We start from the raw sequence: 19,723 nt of genomic DNA, 5'->3' as shown, positions 1-19,723 counted from the left end.
ATGCTGTACTGACTGAGCCAGCCAGGTGCCCCCTTTGATTTTTCATATAATTACTGGCAATTTAAGTATAATTTTGTTTTGCTTATTTTGACCTAACACCGTGAAATCGTTTTTCTGTGCTCTGTGCTGGAGCGCTGTCCTTGCTCGCGTTGCTGTGGGCTGTCTTCTCAGGTGCTTCCACGGCCCTGGCACGGCCGTGTTAGTGAGGCCTCAGCAAGGATCTTTGTGCATAGAGCTTTTGAAAGTCTTTTGAGTTTATCCCTTTGGGTAAGTTCTCAAGCGTGAGATTATTTGGTAAAGGTCAGGAACGTTTTCCTGGCTCTTGATGTGTACTGGCCCCCTGCCATCAGCACGTGATGGTGGGTAGGTGACCGCGATTGAATGGGTTATGTTGGGAGGCGGTATTGGTCCTGATTTAATACATCTCACACCGTGCCCATTATTCATTTCATATTTATTCTGTTAGCCCCTTTCAAATCCTTTTGAATTTTGTTCGTATTATTAGTGTGAAGCACGTCGTGATCTGCCATTTTTTAGTGATTCATGCCCATTTTTCCTCTTCCCGCTTGACCGGGCACGCCTGGTTGCGTCTCCGTCATCGTACTTACTAGCTGTCGGTACGCGCCTGCGGTTCTCTGTCAAACAGCCGTTGGCTTGCACAGGAACGAGGTGTGCGCACGTCGGGGTGTACCCTGGGGCTTCTCTGGGGAAAGGACGTTCGCAGAACAGAAAAAGGCACGATTTAGGTCATGGCTCCTTTCTCAGTTTGCTGGCTTTAGGGCTAAAGCACTTCGAAGGGACCAAGTTTCCCAAGCTGCTGATGAGCAAGTACCTCCTGGCCGGCAAGACCGCCCACCAGCTGACCGTGAGGATCAAGAACCTCAACATGAACCGGGCGCCCGACAACATCGTCAAAGTGAGTGCTCAGCCTCGCAGCGGAGGGCCCTGGCTTCTCCTGCCAGAGTGGGCTCTGTCCCCCTCTGGCTTTTCCAGGGACATTGACCCTTGTTCTCCTCTGGACTACCTTCCTCTGTTACGGGTATTTCTCCTAAAAATAAAATTACTCCAACTTTTTTTTTTTTTGTTAAGATTATTTATTTGAGAGAGGGAGAGAGCATGAGCTGGGGGGTTGCATGGGGCGAGGGAGAAGCAGACGCCCCACTGAGCAGGGAGCCTGACTCAGGGCTCGATTCTCGGACCCCGGGATCATGACCTGAGCCGAAGGCAGATGATGAGCCAGCTGAGCCACCCAGGGGCCCCAGAGTTATTCCAGCTCTTAGAATATTTCTCAACTTCACGTTTCCCTTGAGCCACTCCTGTCTCTTTCCCGCCAGCCTTCTGGAAAGGGTAGACAGCACTCCTCTGTATCCTTCTTACACCTTTTTCACATGGGTATGCCTATCAAAGTTAAAAGTATATATTTTATAAAAGGTAAATAGTCTAAGTGATTTAAATAGTCAAATAGTTCTGTGAGGCTTATTATGGAAACTATTTTTCTCCCTATTTCTTACTGAAGTTTTTGAGGGGTGATGTGTCTACACCACCGTATCTGGGTGGCTTGCTTGTCATTGCCACCACTTGGTGCTTTGGATTGAAGCTTTATTTATTAAAGCGTGACACGGGCGACAAAGACTCGGTCCTCTCACCGCCACAGCCCTGCCATCATCACGGGTGTCTTCTGTCCCCCGGTTCTCCCACTAGACCACAGTGTTGGTTAGATCGGTTTCGGGGCTCACATTATAAGTGTGATGAGGGCTTGGTGCGTGTCCCATAGCTGAGTGGTGTGGTATAGCGTGATTGCTTTCCTGCCGGAGTTGGTAATTGCATTTGGGGGAGCGGGTGGGGCTTGGTCTTGTGAGGTATTACCTCACTCTGTCGAGCTGTATTCAACACTGGAGTTTCCTGCAGTGCTCTGAGTCCCTGGTTCGTGTGTTCGAACAATGTAGGTGTTCTGTCATTTTCAGCTTCCTGAGGAAGGCGCTCTCCCAGCTCCGCTGATGCCGTTCCCTCTAAACGTGTGGCTCTCTCGTCTCGCTGCACAACTGGCTTCTTGGGATTTTTCTCCCCCACCATCATGGGTTCATTTTGCTTCTTTCCCGTGTGCATCCTCTTAGTCCCCAAACCCACATCTTTCTTGGTCTTACTAACTTCTTGCAGCGGAGCACGTCCTCATGGCATTCTGGGGAAGAGTGCTTGAGAAACAGGTGCGTAGATTTAAACTGGCCATATTCCTGGTGTTCATGCTGCGTGGACGGGTCTGGAGGCCGCATCCTGGTCTGTGTGTGTGACCACTGTCACCATGTGACATAAGGTCTTACTGTTGGGGGAAACCGAGGGAAGGCTATGTAAGAGCCTTCTGTCTTACTTTTGCAGCCTCTTATGACTCTAATTATGAGGTTAGAAATAATTTTATGAGAAAGTGTTAAGGGCCTTGCTCCAGTTTCTTCTCATTGCTAGTGCTGCCTCTTTAGATTTGATGCCATTTGTCTCTTGAACCTATGTGACCTGTGTCCCCCCGTGGCCCTCACCCCAGCAGCATGTAGGGTTTTTCCTTTTTTCCATTGTTTTGGGCTTTTATGGTGCTGTGGATGCCTCAGTTTGGGTCCAGTCTCATTAATTCTGCAAGGACTGGGCACCCTGCCCCCCTCCCCCCTTCATGCTCCGCCTGGGCAGTACCCTAGGCCTCCCAGTGGTCTTCTCTTTCCCAACACTTTGATATTTTGTTGTACTTTCTGGGGTGTTACTTCAGTTTTTTCTTCTGACCTTTCTGCTGAGTTAGCTCTTTATTTCTCTGGTTATATTTTTAATTTCCAATAGCTTTTTTATATTCACTGAATATTCTTTAATGGCCAATGGCAGAGGGAGTGTGGGAAGCCGGAGAGGACAAAGGCTGGACTTGTCCCCTGTGCCCCCTCCCACAGGGTGCCTGCTGGCTGCTGTGCCTGGCGGCCTCTGTCCACCTGCTGCTCGGCCGGGGAGAGGCTGCCCCTGGCTACAGCCAGCGGGGTGGGATTTGGGGGGTCACTGCCTTTTCAACAGCTTCTGCCTGCCCTCCTCATCTTTACGTGTTTCCACTTCCAGCTTTACTCCCACTTCTCGAGGTTTCTGCTGTCTCACCCTGTGGCCAGCCTCCAACATCCGTGTTGTCAGCCCTTAACTTTTCGCCACATGACATTTGGCTTTCTTGATTCTCCTGTGTGTCTCCACTCATCCATCTGCTTTTAGTTTTGAAAATTTTGTTGCTTTCACCTTTTTTTTCATTCTCTCTCCTTATATGCTTTTACCTTAAAACAATGCCCTTGTTTTCATGGGGTTTTAAGAGGGACAAAGCCAAACGGATGTTTTAATCTGTTTTTAACAGTACGTTTCTCCTTAACTCTTTAACCTCGGAAAGTGTGGATATTATCCCTGCAAAGATCTGGTATTTCCCCATCGGTGATGCCGTGGCTGCTTTCGTGGCCTCCTTCTGCGTAGCTGTCCGGTCGGGACTGTAGCTCCCATGCTCCTGCAGCTGCTCCTTCACAAGCTGCTCTTGCCCCACTCTGTCCACGCGTCCGAGTTTCTGGAGACTTGCAGTGTGTCTGCTCACGCTCCTGAAGTCTGAGTCCTCGGTCCCGGTTCTTCCGCCCACTGCCGGCTTCACGTAGCCAGCTGTTGCCAGGAAGTCTTCCCTGCGTTGCCTCCTCAGTCCGAGCTGTGTCCCTCTGCACCTTCCCGTTTCTGCCGGCCACCACCAGCACCCTCCCCTCCCCCAGGTCCCCCTGTTGTGACCTGTGTCTCTGTGGGACCTTGCGGTCTGGCTGTTGTCTCAGTGCACGAAGTTGCAAGTTGTCCTTGAACGCCCCCCCCCCCCCGCTTGATCACCATATGCCAGGCCGTCCCCAGGTCCTCCGTGTTCTACCCTGCGTCCTACCCTGATGCCTGCAGCCTTGGTGTCAGCCTTCGTGACGTCTGCATTAATGCCATTGTTTTCTAACTGGTGTTTCTAATTCTGGCTCCTTCCATTGCTGCCGTGGCCACCTCGAGATAACTTCCGGGTGGAGTTCACACTGCACAGCATGGCATGGAAGGCCCCCCTGCTTTACCTCCGACTTGTCTCTGAGAGTCTCTTCACAGCTCTCTGTTGTGGCCAGACCAGTCTCTTTGTGGTTCCTTAACACGTTCATGATTTGGAACAAGAAGGGTGTCTGCGCCTCCCTGCCTCCCTCAGCCAGCCCTGTGCCGTCAAGACTCATCTGTAGTCGCAGCTGCTCCAGAAATGTCTTTATTGTTCAAGTGTGACGTGGGCGTCATACTTGTGTATGCGTCTTTGTGCTTTTTTACAGAGAATTTCGTCTGTTTGGCTCTCTCTCCTGCTGGTGTGTGAGCTCCCCGGGAGCGGGAATGGCCACTCCCACTGTGCGCGGGCCTCTGGTGGGGGCTCTGCAGATGTGGGTTGGGTGGGTGCGTGCTGTCACTGTTGGGATTTCTGCTCATTTACTCTTAAAACTGCCGCAGTCCCTGCTTTCCCTTGCCCTCTGATGTCCTTCGCGGCGTTACTTCCTTAGTGGGAAGCTTCCGTGGGTCGCGGATGAGGGTGAAGGTGCTGTCGTGACAGCTGTTGAGTAGGAGCAGATCTGAAGGCCGGTGGCTCCGACCATGTGCTTCCTTTTCTCTGTGACCTAAACTTCTCTCTGTCTGGTGATAGCGAGTGTGGCAGAATGTTCATTAGGATTGAGAGCTTAGTGTAATTTGAAATGGAGAGCATTTAGCACGAGCTGGTTATGGTCATGTGCTAGGGGGAGGGGGCGTCTCACACTGCCGCACACTTCGCTCCCCAGCCCGACAGAGAGCAGTGTTTCTGGAGGGAATGTAACTCGTATGTCATTTCTTCATGCTCAGTTTTATAAGAAGACCAAACAGCTGCCTGTCTTGGTGAAATGCTGTGAAGAGATCCAGCCCCATCAGTGGAAGCCACCTGTTGAGAGGGAAGAGCACCGGCTTCCGTTCTGGTTAAAGGTACAGCCTTCCTCCTCGAGGTGTGTAGGAGGCAGGAGGACACTAGCCCTGCCAGAGACATCGAGGGTTACTTTACACGCCCGGGGCCGTAGCTGTAGGACGGGGTTTAGCAGACCTTCCTCCTTCCCCCTTCCTCTCCTGCTGCTTCCCCTTCCCCCACGTGACTGTACCACCTTTGAAAAGTAGTGGGTAAAATGATATGGTGTTTCTATAGTATGTAATTAGGATGTAGTCCTTGTAGAAATTGGATATCCTGCGAGAAAACTCCTTCTTGAAAAGATTTTTTGAGACTGTCCTAGAAAGGCCCCTAAAATCCCGGAAACCCCTTTCTTTTTGCCCAGTCTGACACTTGCTGGATCAGTGTGTTCTTGTTCTGATAGGCCAGTCTGCCATCCATCCAGGAGGAACTGTGGCGCATAGCAGACGGCGCCAGAGGGGTAGGAAGTGTGACCGGAGCCACTGAGGTCAGCTCAGAGCCGGGCCTGGGAAAAGGCAGCTCGGAACTGGGGAGTGAAACTCCGTACCCACTGCTGTTGCCCAAGGGTGTAGTCCTGAAGCTGAAGCCGGTGGCCAGCTGTTTTTCCAGGAAGGCCTGGAGACAGAAGCGGCCGTCAGTCCTGAAGCCCCTGCTCATCAGACCCAGCCCCTCCCTCCAGCCCAGCTCCACTTCTGGGAAAACACCAGCTAGGTCAACTCAGTCTGAAGCCCCTCCGAGCAAAATGGTGGTCCGGATTCCTCACGTGATCCAGCCGGCCACTGTCTTACAGACGGTGCCAGGCATCCCTCCACTGGGGGTCACCGGGGGCGAGAGTTTTGAGTCTCCAACAGCACTGCCTCCCACGCCCCCTGAGGCCAGGACCAGCTTCCCTCTGTCTGAGCCCCAGACCCTGCTCTCCTCTGCCCCTGTGCCCAAGGTAATGCTGCCCTCACTTGCTCCTTCTAAGTTTCGAAAGCCGTCTACAAAGCCGAGAGCCTCCAAGAGAAAGGGGGCCAAGGCCTCTCTCTGTCTGGAGCCAGCTTCACTCCTCCACCCGGTGCCCGTGATCTTCACCGTGCCCGCCACCACTGTGAAGGTCGTCAGCCTTGGCAGCGGCTGCAACGTGATCCAGCCCGTCAGCGCGGCCGTGGCCCAGGCTCCTCAGACCATTCCCATCACCACCCTCCTGGTTAACCCAACTTCCTTCCCCTGCCCATTGAACCAGCCCCTTGTGGCCTCCTCTATCCCACCCCTAATTGTTTCCAGCAACTCTGTGAGTCTTCCCGTCCCATCCACCCCTGAAGATAAGGCCCAAGTGAATGTGGACGTTGGTTGTCCTTTGGCTGAAGGGAAAAATGCCTTTCAAGGCCTAGAACCCAAATTAGAACCCCAGGAACTATCTCCTCTCTGTGCTCCCGTCTTCCCCAAAGAGGAACACAGCCCAGGGCCCCCAGCAGCAGATCGAGTGTGCCAGGAAGAGCGGCCAGAGAACAGTGCCTGTGGCTGGACTCTTGTAAAGGCCGAGGATGGGAGGCAGGCTCTGGAGCCGCTGCCGGCAGGGGACTTGCAGGAAATGGTCAAGATGGAACCTCAGGACCCTGGGGAGGATGACTCCAGTGGGTCCCCTGGGCAGGACACCTGTGAGGACATCAGAGAAGAACATTCTGTGGGAGTGGACGCTGGCTTCCCAGGTGAGGAGCCGAGCGGTCCTGGCGAGCTGAGGAGACAGCCAGCCTTCCAGCAGGAGGACGAGAGGAGCGAGCCGGCTAGAACCTTGTCAGCTTCTCGGGAACCTGGGGATGAGGGAGACTCCGGAGATGTGAGCAGAGGGTCTCCCAAGATCACTTCTTCCTATGCCGGCCCTGAAGTGGTACGCAGCAGCCCCCCGGGGAAGTGTGAGGACCTCGCCAGCTCTGACGGCCAGGCGCTGGGGACCCCGGCTGGGCCGGAGGCTGGAGGAGAGAAGGACGGGCCAGAGGAAGAGGAAGAGGAGGACTTTGATGACCTGACCCAAGATGAGGAGGATGAGATGTCGTCAGCCTCTGAGGAGTCTGTGCTCTCGGTCCCGGAGCTCCAGGTGAGAGCTGGGGAGGACCCTCCGCTGTTCTGTGGCCTCAGTCACTCGCTTGATCTGTTGACAGGCCCCCTGCTTGCTTGCTGCACTTAGATAGGTCTCCTGTCATTTTTATTTGACGTTTGAATACAGTGGGGGACAGTTTTGGGGGGGGGGTTGAGGCGAGAGGGGAGGAAGAGGGTGAACGTTTACTTGGGTGTTCTGTGTGACTCAGCCACTGAAATGTTAGATTGAATCACACGTGCACAATTTAAAGGCCTAAACATGTAGATCGTAAGTGTGGACCCCAGCAAAGGAAAACTGTCTTCAGGGTAGAAGGCAACCTTTCAAAACGCATCTTCCCCCACCCTGCGTCCCGACTCCGTGCTGGGCCCTGGTGGCCGCGCCGCTGGCCTGTGGTGAGCCGGCGCCAGCCCTGGGGACGCTGTCGGGGACTTTGCAGGAAACGATGGAGAAACTGACCTGGCTGGCCTCTGAGAGGCGTGCGGGCCAGGAGGGCGAGTCCGAGGAGGAGAACTCCCAGGAAGAGAACTCTGAGCCCGAAGAAGAAGAGGAAGAGGAGGCAGAAGGAATGGAGAGCCTGCAGAAGGAGGACGAAATGACAGATGAAGCCGTGGGAGACCCTGTCGAGAAGCCGCCGGCCACCTTCGCCTCGCCCAGGACCGCTCCAGAGGCAGAGGCCAGCAGCGCCCCGCCAGGTGAGTGGCGAGCCTGATGTGCCAGGTGGTCTCCGCTGGCCTCCTTTCTAAGTGCCATGCCGAGTGGCTGGTCTGAAAACCAGGTGGGAGTTTTAGAGGAAGTCGTCTGGGACTCCTCTGCACACTCCCCTCGCCCAAGCGTGTTTGCCTGGAGCCTTTGCAGAGAAGCGTGCTCAGACATCTCAGCTGTGGCTCTTACTGGCTGCCAGGTTTGTGTTAGGCTCGTGCAAGCTTTTGTGCGGGTCCTCCATGCGTCTGTCACGCATGCGGCTAAGAGCTACGTTTATTTGCGGTTCCCCACCAAGACCTAGTACCGTGAGAGCCTGGCGAGAGCCCGTACTCCTGTTCACGACTCCCGTTCTCAGTATGCAGTAGCTGAGATCCCCTTCTCACTGTGGGGAATGCGGCTGGCCTGACACACGGTCGTGCCTTCCTGACACGTTCCCACTAGCCTCTCCTGGGGCCGTCCCGGACAGGATTTGGGTGGGGTGGGTGCGTGTGGCCGATGGGAGGAGTGGGGTTGTGGGGCCAGAGCAACCATCTTTCTTGTGTGTTTTCCCAGGAGAGAGCGGCCGAGCTGCTGGGAAGGGCCGGGGCAGTCAGCGAGCTCGCAGCAGGCGGGGAAGCCGGGCCCGGGCCAGCAAGGACACGTCCAAGCTGCTGCTGCTGTATGATGAGGATATTCTCGAGCGGGACCCCCTCAGGGAGCAGAAGGATTTGGCCTTTGCTCAGGCTTACCTGACCAGGGTAGGCAGGGGCTGCTTCCCGCTACCGCCCGTCCCTCCAAACGAGGCTTCTTCCAGGGACCAGTGTTGAAAACAGAGTCTGATTTTCAGGCTTCACCGCCGTCTTGTATGCCTCTGCCTTTGCTCTCTCCTGGCCTTGCCCTCATATCTGTGTGAGAGAGACTGGACACAGGCTTCCGTCGTACACGGCTTGTTGCGAATCCCTCAGCATCACCCCTCATTGTTCAGAACGCGGGGAAGGGTGATGCCACCATCATCAGTGAGGGGTGACTTTGCTGGGTTGGTTAAAGCGGGCCTTTCCCGAGCCCTCGGCTTGAGAAGGAGGACCGTTGGTGCACTGGCCGGAGAGTGGACCTCCGGGAAGCGCCCTGGTCTTCAGAGAGCTGCCCCCCTGTGCCTGGCAGTTGTCCTTGGAATGTAACCCTCCAGTTCCTTTATACCCCTGGTGAGGTGGCCTACTAGCAGTGATGGCCGTACCTTCCTGTCTGCTCACGTTTTACCAACATTGCTAATGTGTGCATTCTCTCCCCTCATGCGATACTGTGCTGCGGAAATGGGTGTGCCGAACGCTCCGCGACTATTTCAGCGTGGGGCTGAGATCAGGAGGGAGAGTTTGGGGCTGGGCTAGAGGAAAGCTTGCTTGGTTTTGTGGGGAGGGCCGTGGTCCTTGGAGAATGAAGGCGTTTCCGTGGCCTGCCCGCGGAGAAGGAGCTGCTCCTGACTCGCCGCTCCGCGTCTTCCGTGAGCTGTCAGAGGAGTGGCCTCTGCAGGGTGGCTCTGGAGTGCTCTGTACCAGGACAACTCCTCAGTCTACGGCTTTCTTGTACTGATGGCAGAACGTCTTCCCGCGTAGGTTCGAGAAGCGCTGCAGCATATCCCTGGCAAGTATGAGGACTTCCTGCAGGTCATCTATGAGTTCGAGTCCAGCACTCAGAGGCAGACAGCTGTGGATCTCTACAGAAGCCTGCAGGCTCTGCTCCAGGACTGGCCTCAGCTGCTGAAGGATTTCGCTGCCTTCCTGCTGCCCGAGCAGGCTCTGGCCTGTGGATTAGTGAGTGGGCGTGTGGACGCCACACCGGGGGGCTGCTGGGCCCGGGGACGGGGCGAGCCTGGGTAGAATTGGCTAACACTGTCCTCGTCTCTCGGCGGCTCCCGCTCAGACGGCCCTGCTCTAGCCCAGAGTGATCAGCGCCCCCTTGTTTTCAAGGGGTGATCTTCCCAACCCCTCTTCTCCCATTTTCTTGATATGTGCAATGAGGGGTTGTACCTTTGTTGCCAGTGGAGACTGTAGGTAAATCACGCGCCCTTTGCTCCTCCCTCTTGTAAAACAGGCGTTCGTTCCGACAGATACTTACTTAGTGTGCCCAGTGCGTGTCAGGCAGAGTGCTCGGTCTTAGGAATATAGTAGTTACAAAAGAATGACGTCCTTGCCCTCACGGAGCTTCCATTCTCTTGGGGAAAGTCAGGTGATAAATAGTAAATATATATGGTAAACGTATATAGGGATGAAAAGTAGATATGAACAATAAACTCTGTGTAACGCTTTCTAGCGCTAATGCTTTGTAGAAAAATACACCAGGAAGGGGGACTAGAGAGCTGCAGGGGGAGTGGGGGGGCTTGCAGTTTTATTTTGTACATGGTGGTCTGGGGTGGCCACTGTGTGAGGTGACATTCAAAATGTTGGCGAGTAGGTGTCTACACGTGAGGGATATCCCAGGAGTTCAGGATTGAGAGACACGGGAATGAAGGGTAGAGTGAGTTCATCTGGTCAGCTTGAGGCAGTCATGTGGCCCTGAGGTGGTGACCCCCCCGGCCCGAGCTGTCTCCCCGTGTGAGGAGGAGCACAGGTGTGACCACTGTAGGTGGTGACGAGCTGGAGCGTGTGACGTCACAGCCATGAGACAGCAGCTTGAGATGCGCACGTCTCTGGAATCTTTCCTTCACGTCTTAGGTGTCTTGGGTTGGTCTCCCTTGCAGCCCAAGGTACATGGACGCCAGGGTCCTTCCGCACAGTCTGGCGGTTGTAAACCAGAGCCCCGTCCACCCCACTCCCCAGCCCGATGCTCTAGTTTCTTGGGCCTAGAGCCCTCCGGCCCACGCTCGCTCGCTGCGCACGTGACGCTCTCGCCTTCTTTCCACTGTGGTAGTTTGAGGAGCAGCAGGCTTTTGAGAAGAGCCGCAAGTTTCTTCGGCAGCTGGAGATCTGCTTTGCAGAGAACCCCTCACACCACCAGAAGATCATCAAGGTCCTCCAGAGCTGTGCAGACTGCCTGCCCCAGGAGATCACGGAGGTGCTGTTTCCTGTCCCGTTGCCTTTCTGCTGGCACCCGTGCCTATTCTCTTGCTTCGGGGGTACCTTGGACTTCGGAGGGGACGAAGAAGGCGAGGACTTTATCGGCTTTCCTGAAGCATAAACCCCTGGAACAGGGGGTGCTTGTCCCCTGAAACCAGAGCCTCACTGATCTCACAGGCTCAGGGATGCCATCAGTGCCTGGAAGGGAAGTTCAGGGAAGGAGGTGATGGGGCCGAGGGGAACTCGTCTGCTAGCTGTGCTCGGGTTGCTGCTGGAGCTGGAGGTCAGGAGGGCGGGGTGCAGAGTGTCGTCATCAGGGAGCAAACGTATTATTATTCCCCTCCAGTGTAGGCACGCGAGCAGGGAGGGGACGTTGACGAAGTCTTAGCGGTTCAAGAGAGGCTTCTGTGTGTCCCTCAGTGGAGTAGGAGGGTAGACCTTGGGAGCGAATGGAATTGGTTTGGGATGGCAGCCTGGACAGGCCCTGGGCACCTCATCCTTCCCTGACCACTCTCCCCAGCTCAAGACACAGATGTGGCAGCTTCTCAAGGGCCACGACCACCTGCAGGATGAGTTCTCTGTCTTCTTTGATCACCTGCGCCCAGCAGCCAGCCGGATGGGGGACTTTGAAGAGATCAACTGGACCGAGGAGAAGGAGTACGAGGTACTGGCCCTGAGGATGCAGTGGGCTTGGGAAGGGGGAAGGTCACGTGTCGGAGGGGTGCCTGCCCAGGGTCTGTGTTGAGTGGTACCCACTCGTCCCCAGTTTGATGGCTTTGAAGAAGTGGCACTGCCCGATGTGGAGGAGGAAGACGAGCCCCCCAAGATACCCACGGCCTCCAAGAGCAAAAGAAGAAAAGAGATTGGGGTCCAAAATCACGACAAGGTACTTGGGGTTGTTGGGCATCACCCGCTTGTCACGAACCAGGCCTTGAGTTTTCTGAGTGTTTCTCTGGCTGGGTGTGGTGTGCGGCCCCTGGGGCCCCAGGCAGTCGCGTCAGGCTGCAGAGCCCGCGGTATGGGGTGGAGCAGGGGAGGCGTGCAGTTGCTCAAGAGGCCCCCCCACGGCCGCCCCATTAGGAGGATGCTCCCCCCTAGCTCTCTAGTTCGGAGCGGTTTGTCTTGCCCTTGGGTCTTGACTCCTTCCTTTCCGTTCGTGTGAAGAGGTAGAACCAGGCGTCCGCGCCGGAGCCGTGTCATGACAGCCGGTTCTCAGCTGTGAGGCGAGCTGCACGTACCTCTCGGAGGTGTTGCAGCTGGATCGCTCCTCACTTCATTCCATGGCAGTGCGGCGAAGAGATGGCTCTTGTTTGCATTTGACCAAAGAGGAGAGGGACGTGCAGCGCGAGGCCGGTGCCAGGGCGTCGTGTCTCCTAAGTGGCAGTGCTGGGGTGCGGACCCAGGCGGTCTGGCGTCTGCTTAGACCCCCCGCCCACTGCTCGTCCGGGAGGAGGCTGTTTTCCTGTGTGTCTTTTCCTCTTCCTTGGGCAACTTACTGAACCTCTGGTCGTCAGTGGGGTAATAACGGCACCAGCGTCTGGGGTCCCTGAACAGAGAGTGTCCCTGAGGGGGCCTCCCCATGCACAAAGCAAGCCCTCCCACCCCGAGGGGGTCGGCGGAGGGGGCAGAGCTCTAGGCACAGGGATGCAGGAGCGAAGGCGGTCGGTCATCCCGGGACTTTGCCTCAGACGTATCTGACTTCGGTACTGAAACATCTGGGCAGCTGGGTGGCATCAGTGCTCTGGGTCGTTGCGGGTCAGGGACCTCTAGCAGCTGTGGTTGAGATTCCCCAGGACATGGGAAGAGCTGCTGTGCCGCGAAGGAGAAAGGGTGCTGGTCAGGGTGGGCTGGCTCAGGGGGCCCGCAGTCCCGTGTCCTCTCTGGGCACCCAGCACGCTAACGGCCGCTAACCAAGCCCAGTGTCTCCTAGGAGGCTGAGTGGCCGGACGGCGCCAAGGACTGCGCCTGTGCCTGCCATGAAGGAGGCCCTGATTCCAGGCTGAAGAAGAGCAAGAGGAGAAGCTGTGGCCACTGTGGCGGCAGGGTGAGCTGGGGCCACTGGGGGGGCAGCGCAGAGGTGGGGGGCGCCGAGGGGCGGCCGGGGTGGGGAGGCGGTGCTGCCTCACTGTGTGGCGCTGTCTTCCCGCATCACACAGCGTGAGCATGCGTGCACCAGACAAATAGAATCTTTTAAAAGTATATAATGGATTTTGCTTTCTGAAGATAATCCCGGGGGTAAGGAAGGCTTTTGAAATTGAAACAAGATGAACCACTTCAAATATTTATTTCTTTTCTTTCTTATGAAATACACAGACCCTAAAAGTAATGCCAGTTCTCTAGGGTAGGGTTGGCTGGCAGCAAAAATAGAGTCCTTGGTTCTAGGAGTGGGAGAAGCAGACATTTAAAATTGTCGGTTGACCTGCTGAACATCGTGGCACGGCTGCTTCCCGTGGTCGGCCCCCCGAGACAAAGGCAGTGAGGACACCCTTGACCAAGAAGGCCATCCCTGCAGGTCTGTGACGGCAAACCCTACAAGAGCAAGGAGCCCCAGGAGCTGGCGGGCAGCAGTCCCCAGCGGGAGGCCAGCCCTGGGCCTGCTGCTAAGGAAGCTGGGCAGGGCAAGGACCTGCCAGAGGAGGAGGCCACCGAGGAGCGAGAAAGCACGGAGGCGGCCCAGGGCCAGCCTGGCAGGAGTGCTGGCAGCGGAGGGATGCTCGTTCCTGGTGAGTGCTCTGTCTGCCAGCCCCGCCTCTGTCCCCGTTTCCGCCTCATTCTGACATGCTTCAAGCAAGAACTTGGAGCCAGCAGAAGTCTTTGGCCGCTGGACTACCCCTTCTTTTACTAACAAGTAATAGGAAATCCTTTTGTCTGGCCTTAACTTTGCTGTGACCTCTGTCCTCTGGCAGAGTTGGGGAGTGCTACCGTCCCCATGATGCGCACTCTCTTCCCCTGCCCTCCTGACCTCCGTGATCTGCACCCAAAGACGCGGTCTTTCTGGGCTGTGGCAGTGGGACCTTGTATCTCCATATAAGGGACTTCAGTCCCCGCCCTTGCCTCAGTCTTTGAGGTTGGGGCTCTGTCACAGTAGCCCACGTGCATGGCCCTGCGGTAACTCGGGGTCCCAGGTGCATCTCGACCCTGTCCCTCCCTCAGGTCTTTACTTTCCTCCTAAGCAGGACTAGCAGTGGGAAGCACTCCGCTGTCCCCTCAGGAAGTGACTCTTACAGACCGGCTTGTCCTGGGTGGCCCACGGCCCAGCTCGCCGGAGACGCCTCAGCTTTCCTCTGGTACCGGAGCCGCGCTCTGCACTGTGAGGAGAAGCCAGGCTGCGCATGAGGTCCTCTCCTGCCCGCAGGCATCCCCTGGACAGCAGAAGGAGGGGGAGGACCAGGAGGCAGTGGGTGAGCCAGAGGCTTCCATGCCGGCCTGGGAGGCTTCAGAAACAGAGAAATGGCCTGGAACTGTGGAGCCCCCTGCTTCCTTCCTGAGTCCCGTTTCCTCAAGGACCAGAGACGTGGGGAGAAGACACGTGTCTGAGAGATCAGACACTCCAGAGAGCTGGTTGCTGGCAGGCAGAGCTGCGGTGAAGACAGCAAACAGGATGTCCCCTGTCCGTGAATCTTCTTCATCAGGAATTGACACCTCAGAGACTTCTTCCAAAATCCCGAGGGGAGTTCTGGCTAAAGACAGTGGAACCCAGGGCAAGGGTCCAGCGGGAGAGCCGCATCCAAAGGCCACAGAAGCTACGGTCTGTGCCAACAACAGCAAGGTCAGCTCCACTGGGGAGAAGGTGGTCCTGTGGACAAGGTAGGTAGGGGCAGGGGACGTATGTAAAATGCATGGAACACATCTGTGTTCCTACCCTGGGATTAATCCTGGTGTGTGGGTTCCAGGGAGGCTGACCGCGTGATTCTCACCATGTGCCAGGAGCGAGGAGCGCAGCCACAGACCTTCAGCAGCATCTCCCAGCAGCTGGGGAATAAGACCCCCGCTGAGGTAAGCGGCTTCAGTCCTGCTAGAGCTTCAGGCCCCGGGGGCCCCAAGGAGAAGGCCGGGCAAGGAGAGGCCAGGGTGGCCAACCGAGAGATAAGCCCCAGGGGCCCTGAGGCCGGGCTTGACTCATCAGGGCAGGTGGTAGCGGTTCGAACAGAGGAAGGGCATTAGATTTTGAGGTAGAAGTCTGAGACATTCCATTCTAGTTTTGTTTTTAGGAGTGGTGTGATTTAGGTCCAAACCTGAAGCCTCTTGAGTTCCCTTATCTGTGAGGAGGACGCGGCCCTCACCTCCTTACTGTGTGGAACACAGGAGATTGTTCGCAGAGTATGTCGTGCTTAGCAGATGTGAAAATGTCACGTTCTCGCCCTAGGTTTCCCACCGTTTCCGAGAACTCGTGCAGCTCTTCCACACGGCCTGCGAGGCCAGCTCCGAGGAGGAGGACGACGCAACCAGTACAAGCAACACGGACCAGCTCTCTGACCGCGGGGACCTTCTGTCTGAGGAGGAGCTGGACGGGTGACTGTGGGAGCGCGCGGGTGTCATCTGCACCCACTTACCCCCGCCGGCCCCCCGAGGGAGGGCACCTGTACTGTGCTGGGATGCCCTTGAGCTCAGGACACAGAGCTGGAGGAGCCGGGGCTGAGGACAAGGACAGAGGCAGACTGGGGCTGGATGGCTGTGCCAACGTAGGCGTGGTTCAGGGTCCTCGGCAGCTGCGTGTGCTCGGCACTGGGGGGCTGGGGGGGACGCAGCTCCTTCTCTACCTTTTCCCCTTGGTCCCACGCACGTGTTTATTGTTCTGAGACGTGGTCATGGTGTTTCTAAGTGTAGCACACGGCTGTGCTGGTGTAGCGAATCCAGGACACCAGGCTCCTGCACCCGCGTGTTTATTGTAAACCAGCTCTTTCCTTCGATGGGAAAACCTTAGTCCACGAGGCCGTCCCCACCCTGGTAGCACTGGGCCAGACTGCCCAGCTCCTGCAGCGCCTCCTCCACGTCTCCCTGCTCCACTCCGGCATCCATGAAGCTGGCCCAGCGCCGCACGTCCAGTTTGCTGAGATCTCTAGCCAAGTCTCCGAGGGTCCGGCTCAAGGTGGAAGAGGAGCAGAGGGCCCCAAGCACTGGGATGCTCTCCACGGCTGTGGAGGGAGAGAAAGGGGAGCCTGCCAGTGGTGTTCCTACCTTGGGCTCTGCTGCCCAGACAGACCTGGCTGGGGCGCGAACCCCGTGAATTCTGTGTGCTGTCTCCTTGGCAGGCCAGTGCTCCAGAGGAAGGCCACTTCCCTCGGGAGCCATCGAGTGAATAAAGGGATGTTTACCTGTGGACGTCAGTTCCTTCCTCTGGGCAGGCACAGAGTGCCATCTCCCCTGTACCTTCACCAGCCGCGTACCTGCCCCAGATGGCGGGCCATCCAGAACCAAACCGTGCCGGCTGAGGCTTGGGGAGAAGAGGCAGGGGTACGGAGGAGCCACCTTGCAGGGTGCCAGCAGCAGGTGGGCAGAGCTGTGGGGGTGAGAGCAGCAGCTGAGTGAGAAGAAGCTGAGGAAGGTCTGGGGTGTGGCAGGAGAGCTGGCATCACACTGACCTCCTGACTCTGGGCTGCTGCTGCTGTAAGTACTGGGCCAAGACGTCTTCCCCAGTGCTGCAGGCATGGAGTGGCGAAGGCAGAGGTGTCCCTGGGGCGAGCTGACTGCCGGAACAGAGCCAAAACCACCTTTAATCTGTGGCAGTGTGGATATGGAGCTGGGAATTCTTACGTTCTCAGGCCATTAGCTGAAGTAGGGTGCTGAGTTTCTCTTAATTTTTTTTTTTAATATGGGGCAAAGGGAGGAAGAGGCAATGCTATTAGGATGTCCAGAGGTGTTAGGGAGAAAATGACGAGAGTCAGAAGTCTGACAAGGGCTCTTAAGAACCACCCGTCCTCACCTGGTGTGGCATGCTCTGTCTAGACCCCTCAGCACCACTGACTGGGCAAAGCAGCGTGTTCCAGAAGGATCCCCACACGCAGACAGTGGGGTCCATGCCGTGGCTCCTCCAAGCTGCACCAGGGCATCAGGAAGGGACTGGCCTGGGACCAAGGGGAAGGGGACGGTTGCTGCCGCTATCACCACCTAAAGGTAAGGGAAAGATCAAGTAAGCAAGCTTTTTCTCAGCGCTGACCCGTCCCTTCACAAAGCTCCACACCTTTTTTCCAGAGAAGTTCAGCATATCAGCCAGATGAACCATGGAAACTGGTGAGGAACGTAGGCGGTAAGGAACAGTGACTGTGTCCAGGGCTGTAGCCAGGATGGCAGCACAGTGGAAGGGCAGAGTGGCCTGTAAAGAGAGTACCAACAAGGGCACTTAGCCTTTTGGGTCTGGAGAGCAGAGTGTGAAGGCAGAAAGAATCCTGACAGCAGAGGGGTCCAGGTGCTTTGGGACGAAGCAGGGCTGTGCTTGGCCCAAGGCTGGACACACAGAGGACAATGTGCTGTACTGTGGCTGAGGTCAAGCTGAGGCTTCACGAAGAGGGATGGTAACAAACGTGCGGTGAGGGGTCGGGCGGTGGAGGTAGGGGGAGGGCGCCGTCTCTACCTGCAGTCTGAACAAGAGCCTTGAGCCTTACGTCATAATGTAGGTGAGGGAAGGTGACTGGAGGCTCAGGTCGCAGCCCCAGGCTCCCGCCCAAGGACAAGGGGCAGACCAGAGAGCTGTGAGCAGACATGTGTGCCAGGCCGAAAGCTGTGTTCAGCAGACGATAGATGTTTTTCTGGGGCTCCTGGGGGAGAAAAGGGTAATTGGTTTTAAGCAACTTTCTCCCTGGGCTGTCATCCCCTCATTTCTTCCTCCCTGACCCCGGGACTGCCTTTTCCCCAAGTTCTACTCACCCCAAGACTGTAGGGACCAGGGAGCAGGCCCCAGGTTATTATGCCCCGCCCTGAATACTCGTCCTGTAGCAACTCTGTGGCCTTTGCGCCTACCCCAGAGAAGCCATCGTGCAGGTCACATAGGATCTGGAAACCCTGGAGGGAGGCGAATGATGACAGACAGTACGAGAAGAGGCTTCTGCCCGTGCCCCCCGTGCCCCCCGGCTACCTGCAGGTAGTCACATTCCTCCACGTAGAAATGCAGTCTGTCCTCCAGCTCTTCCAGGTACCTGGGCTCCTTTAGGATACTCTCGCCTTGGCCAAAAGCCTCTAGGCGACCTGCTTCCCTGCCATGCATGAACACAGTCCTGACTTGCAGGAACCCCGCCCTTCATCCCCCCGACCCCCAAGATCCTGTGTTCAGGAAGGGCAGAAGGTGGCTTCCAGAGACTCATCCAACACCCGTGGGGACCCAGTTCCTTTCTTCACAGCCTTTGGGGCCCCCATACCCATCGTGGTTGTACTTCTGAATCATACAGATGCTCCGGGGATGGAGGTGGACGCGGAGGAAATCTGACCAAACCCTGATGCTGCTCTCTGTGGGGATAAGTAGTTTGGGGGCTATAGCAGCAGTGAGTGGTGGGGGACCTGAAGGAAGAGCAAAAGTACATTTGTTTGTGTTCCAGTTCTGCCCGGTTCCCCATCCCGTAGTACCTGGTTGAAGCCTCACCTTTGCCATTGGGAATGGATTTGACCCTCCAGATACCATCACTACTCAGCACTCCCTGGGAGGGATGAGAAACATCTGCATTCAGTTCCAGCCAGTCCAGAAACAAAAGTTAATTTATTCTCCCTGATTTTGCTGGCCACACCCTAGTGCCTCCTTTCATTCATGTAGTCCCACTGCTTTAGGAAAAAAAGTGCTTTTTCCAAAAATGCTGTTTAAGATGATCAAAATCTTTTTTTTTTTCCTCTCTGCCCCAATGGGGGCAATCTAGTTATAGGGCTGGATTTAAAAGCTTAGAGCAGAGGCCCTCACCTCCGCACTCAGAAGGTCCTGAAGATAAGGGTTTTGGGGATACAGTTCCTCTTTGTGTGTGGTGAGCTTTCCCTGCCTGAAAGAAAACGGAGTTTGGTTGATGACAGCGATAGTTTCCGATTCTCCGGCTTCTGTGCACATCCCCCCTCTGAGCACCAGATACCATGCTATCGCTGCATCTAGCTGTCTGTCCCCGTAGAGGCCACCTTCTTGTTTTAGGGAGCTCAGACTTCCTGTACAAAAGAGAACAGGCAATGTGAGGTCAAAGCCTAGCCCCTCCCCGCCTTCAGCTAATCTTCCTGGGGTCACCCGACAACCTGCTGCCATCCTCCCTCCAGCCGTTGCCTCTTCCAAGCTTTCTTGAATATACAGGAGTTGGGGAAAAAAACCCTTGTCTAGCAGAATCTGGGCTCCATCCTTCCATTCCCAGCTCAGCCGTGAGCTGTGGGGCCCTTCGAGAGGGCCACGATTCACCCCCTCGCCGTCTCCAGGGACGAGGAGCCCGTTCCAAAGTCGGGTCGTGAACGGAATAAGGCTGTGCCTTCCCGTGTCCCGCGGCTGCCGGAGGACCGTGGGCAGCGGTGCCCGCGGCTGCTCCTTGCTGGTCCTGCAGCCCGGGGTGGACGCAAGTACCGCACGCCCGGGGAACGCCTGGGCGCCGGCTGACCCCGGCCACCGCCTCACCCTTCAGATCCATGAGGATGAGTCTGGGCGTGTAGGTCTCCTGGCCGTGCGGCGTCCGGCCGGCCCGGTACAGGACGTCGGGGCACAGCTCCCCGGGCGGCTCCTTGGCATCGGTCGGGGCGCACAGCGCAGCATCCTGGGATGGCACAGAGGAAGGCCCGGCCTCAGCGGGGACCGCACGGTCGCGCCCGCAGCAACGGCCCCGCGGGGTCAGCCGCCCGGGGGCCTCACCTGCTGGTTCCACCAGTGCGCTCCCACGAAACCCGCGAAGTGGCCCAACTGCAGCGTGAGCACCTCCCGGGCCCCGCCCGCCATGCCGCTTGGCTCCGCTGGGTCGGGCAGCCGCGACCGGCCTGCTCACCGCTCGGAGC

At 56.7% G+C, this 19,723-nt stretch overlaps 2 protein-coding genes across 19 annotated transcripts in view; one reads left to right on the top strand and one right to left on the bottom strand.

Moving 5' to 3' along the window:
- The window catches only part of GON4L (gon-4 like), a 63,748-nt gene extending 47,642 nt beyond the window's left edge, over positions 1-16,106 (top strand). For 6 of the 13 annotated variants that reach the window (XM_087854960.1, XM_087854958.1, XM_087854956.1 and 3 more), the window contains 14 exons: positions 766-916; positions 4,882-4,998; positions 5,379-7,052; positions 7,492-7,747; positions 8,310-8,494; positions 9,347-9,544; positions 10,641-10,784; positions 11,307-11,450; positions 11,553-11,672; positions 12,717-12,830; positions 13,299-13,509; positions 13,960-14,593; positions 14,714-14,782; positions 15,153-16,106. In XM_087854960.1, coding sequence (XP_087711086.1) covers positions 766-916; positions 4,882-4,998; positions 5,379-7,052; positions 7,492-7,747; positions 8,310-8,494; positions 9,347-9,544; positions 10,641-10,784; positions 11,307-11,450; positions 11,553-11,672; positions 12,717-12,830; positions 13,299-13,509; positions 13,960-14,593; positions 14,714-14,782; positions 15,153-15,585 — 4,450 coding nt within the window. In that variant the 3' untranslated portion in view covers positions 15,586-16,106. The other 7 variants (XM_045784081.2, XM_045784084.2, XM_087854961.1 and 4 more) reach the window with 7 other exon arrangements.
- Positions 13,052-19,723, bottom strand: MSTO1 (misato mitochondrial distribution and morphology regulator 1). 6 transcript variants are annotated; one of them, XM_045784140.2, is made up of 14 exons: positions 19,584-19,723; positions 19,353-19,488; positions 18,832-18,901; positions 18,669-18,744; positions 18,360-18,414; positions 18,139-18,277; positions 17,859-17,976; positions 17,651-17,785; positions 17,389-17,541; positions 16,968-17,099; positions 16,710-16,894; positions 16,369-16,473; positions 16,102-16,286; positions 13,052-15,921 (listed from the first exon to the last, which is right to left on the bottom strand). In XM_045784140.2, exons 1-14 carry the CDS (start codon positions 19,665-19,667, stop codon positions 15,707-15,709), a joined length of 1,788 nt encoding a protein of 595 aa, XP_045640096.1. In that variant the 5' UTR covers positions 19,668-19,723; the 3' UTR covers positions 13,052-15,706. The 6 variants fall into 6 exon arrangements, with proteins under 6 accessions (XP_045640096.1, XP_045640097.1, XP_045640094.1 ...); XM_045784141.2 differs by having other exon boundaries at positions 16,174-16,286; XM_045784138.2 differs by having other exon boundaries at positions 13,052-16,286.

Source organism: Ursus americanus, chromosome 2 (assembly GCF_024610735.1).
Source record: "Ursus americanus isolate L20-20 chromosome 2, mUrsAme1.1.p, whole genome shotgun sequence".
In the NCBI taxonomy this organism is placed as follows: domain Eukaryota; kingdom Metazoa; phylum Chordata; class Mammalia; order Carnivora; family Ursidae; genus Ursus; species Ursus americanus.
This window is presented reverse-complemented; position numbering and strand designations above follow the sequence as displayed.

Coding starts and splice junctions, on each gene's coding strand:
- MSTO1 (XM_045784138.2), bottom strand. CDS start 19,667: ATGGCGGGCGGGGCCCGGGAGGTGCTCACGCTGCAGTTGGGCCACTTC. Junction 19,489..19,583: donor CGCACTGGTGGAACCAGCAG/GTGAGGCCCCCG, acceptor GTGCCATCCCAG/GATGCTGCGCTGTGCGCCCC. Junction 18,745..18,831: donor CTAGATGCAGCGATAGCATG/GTATCTGGTGCT, acceptor GTTTTCTTTCAG/GCAGGGAAAGCTCACCACAC.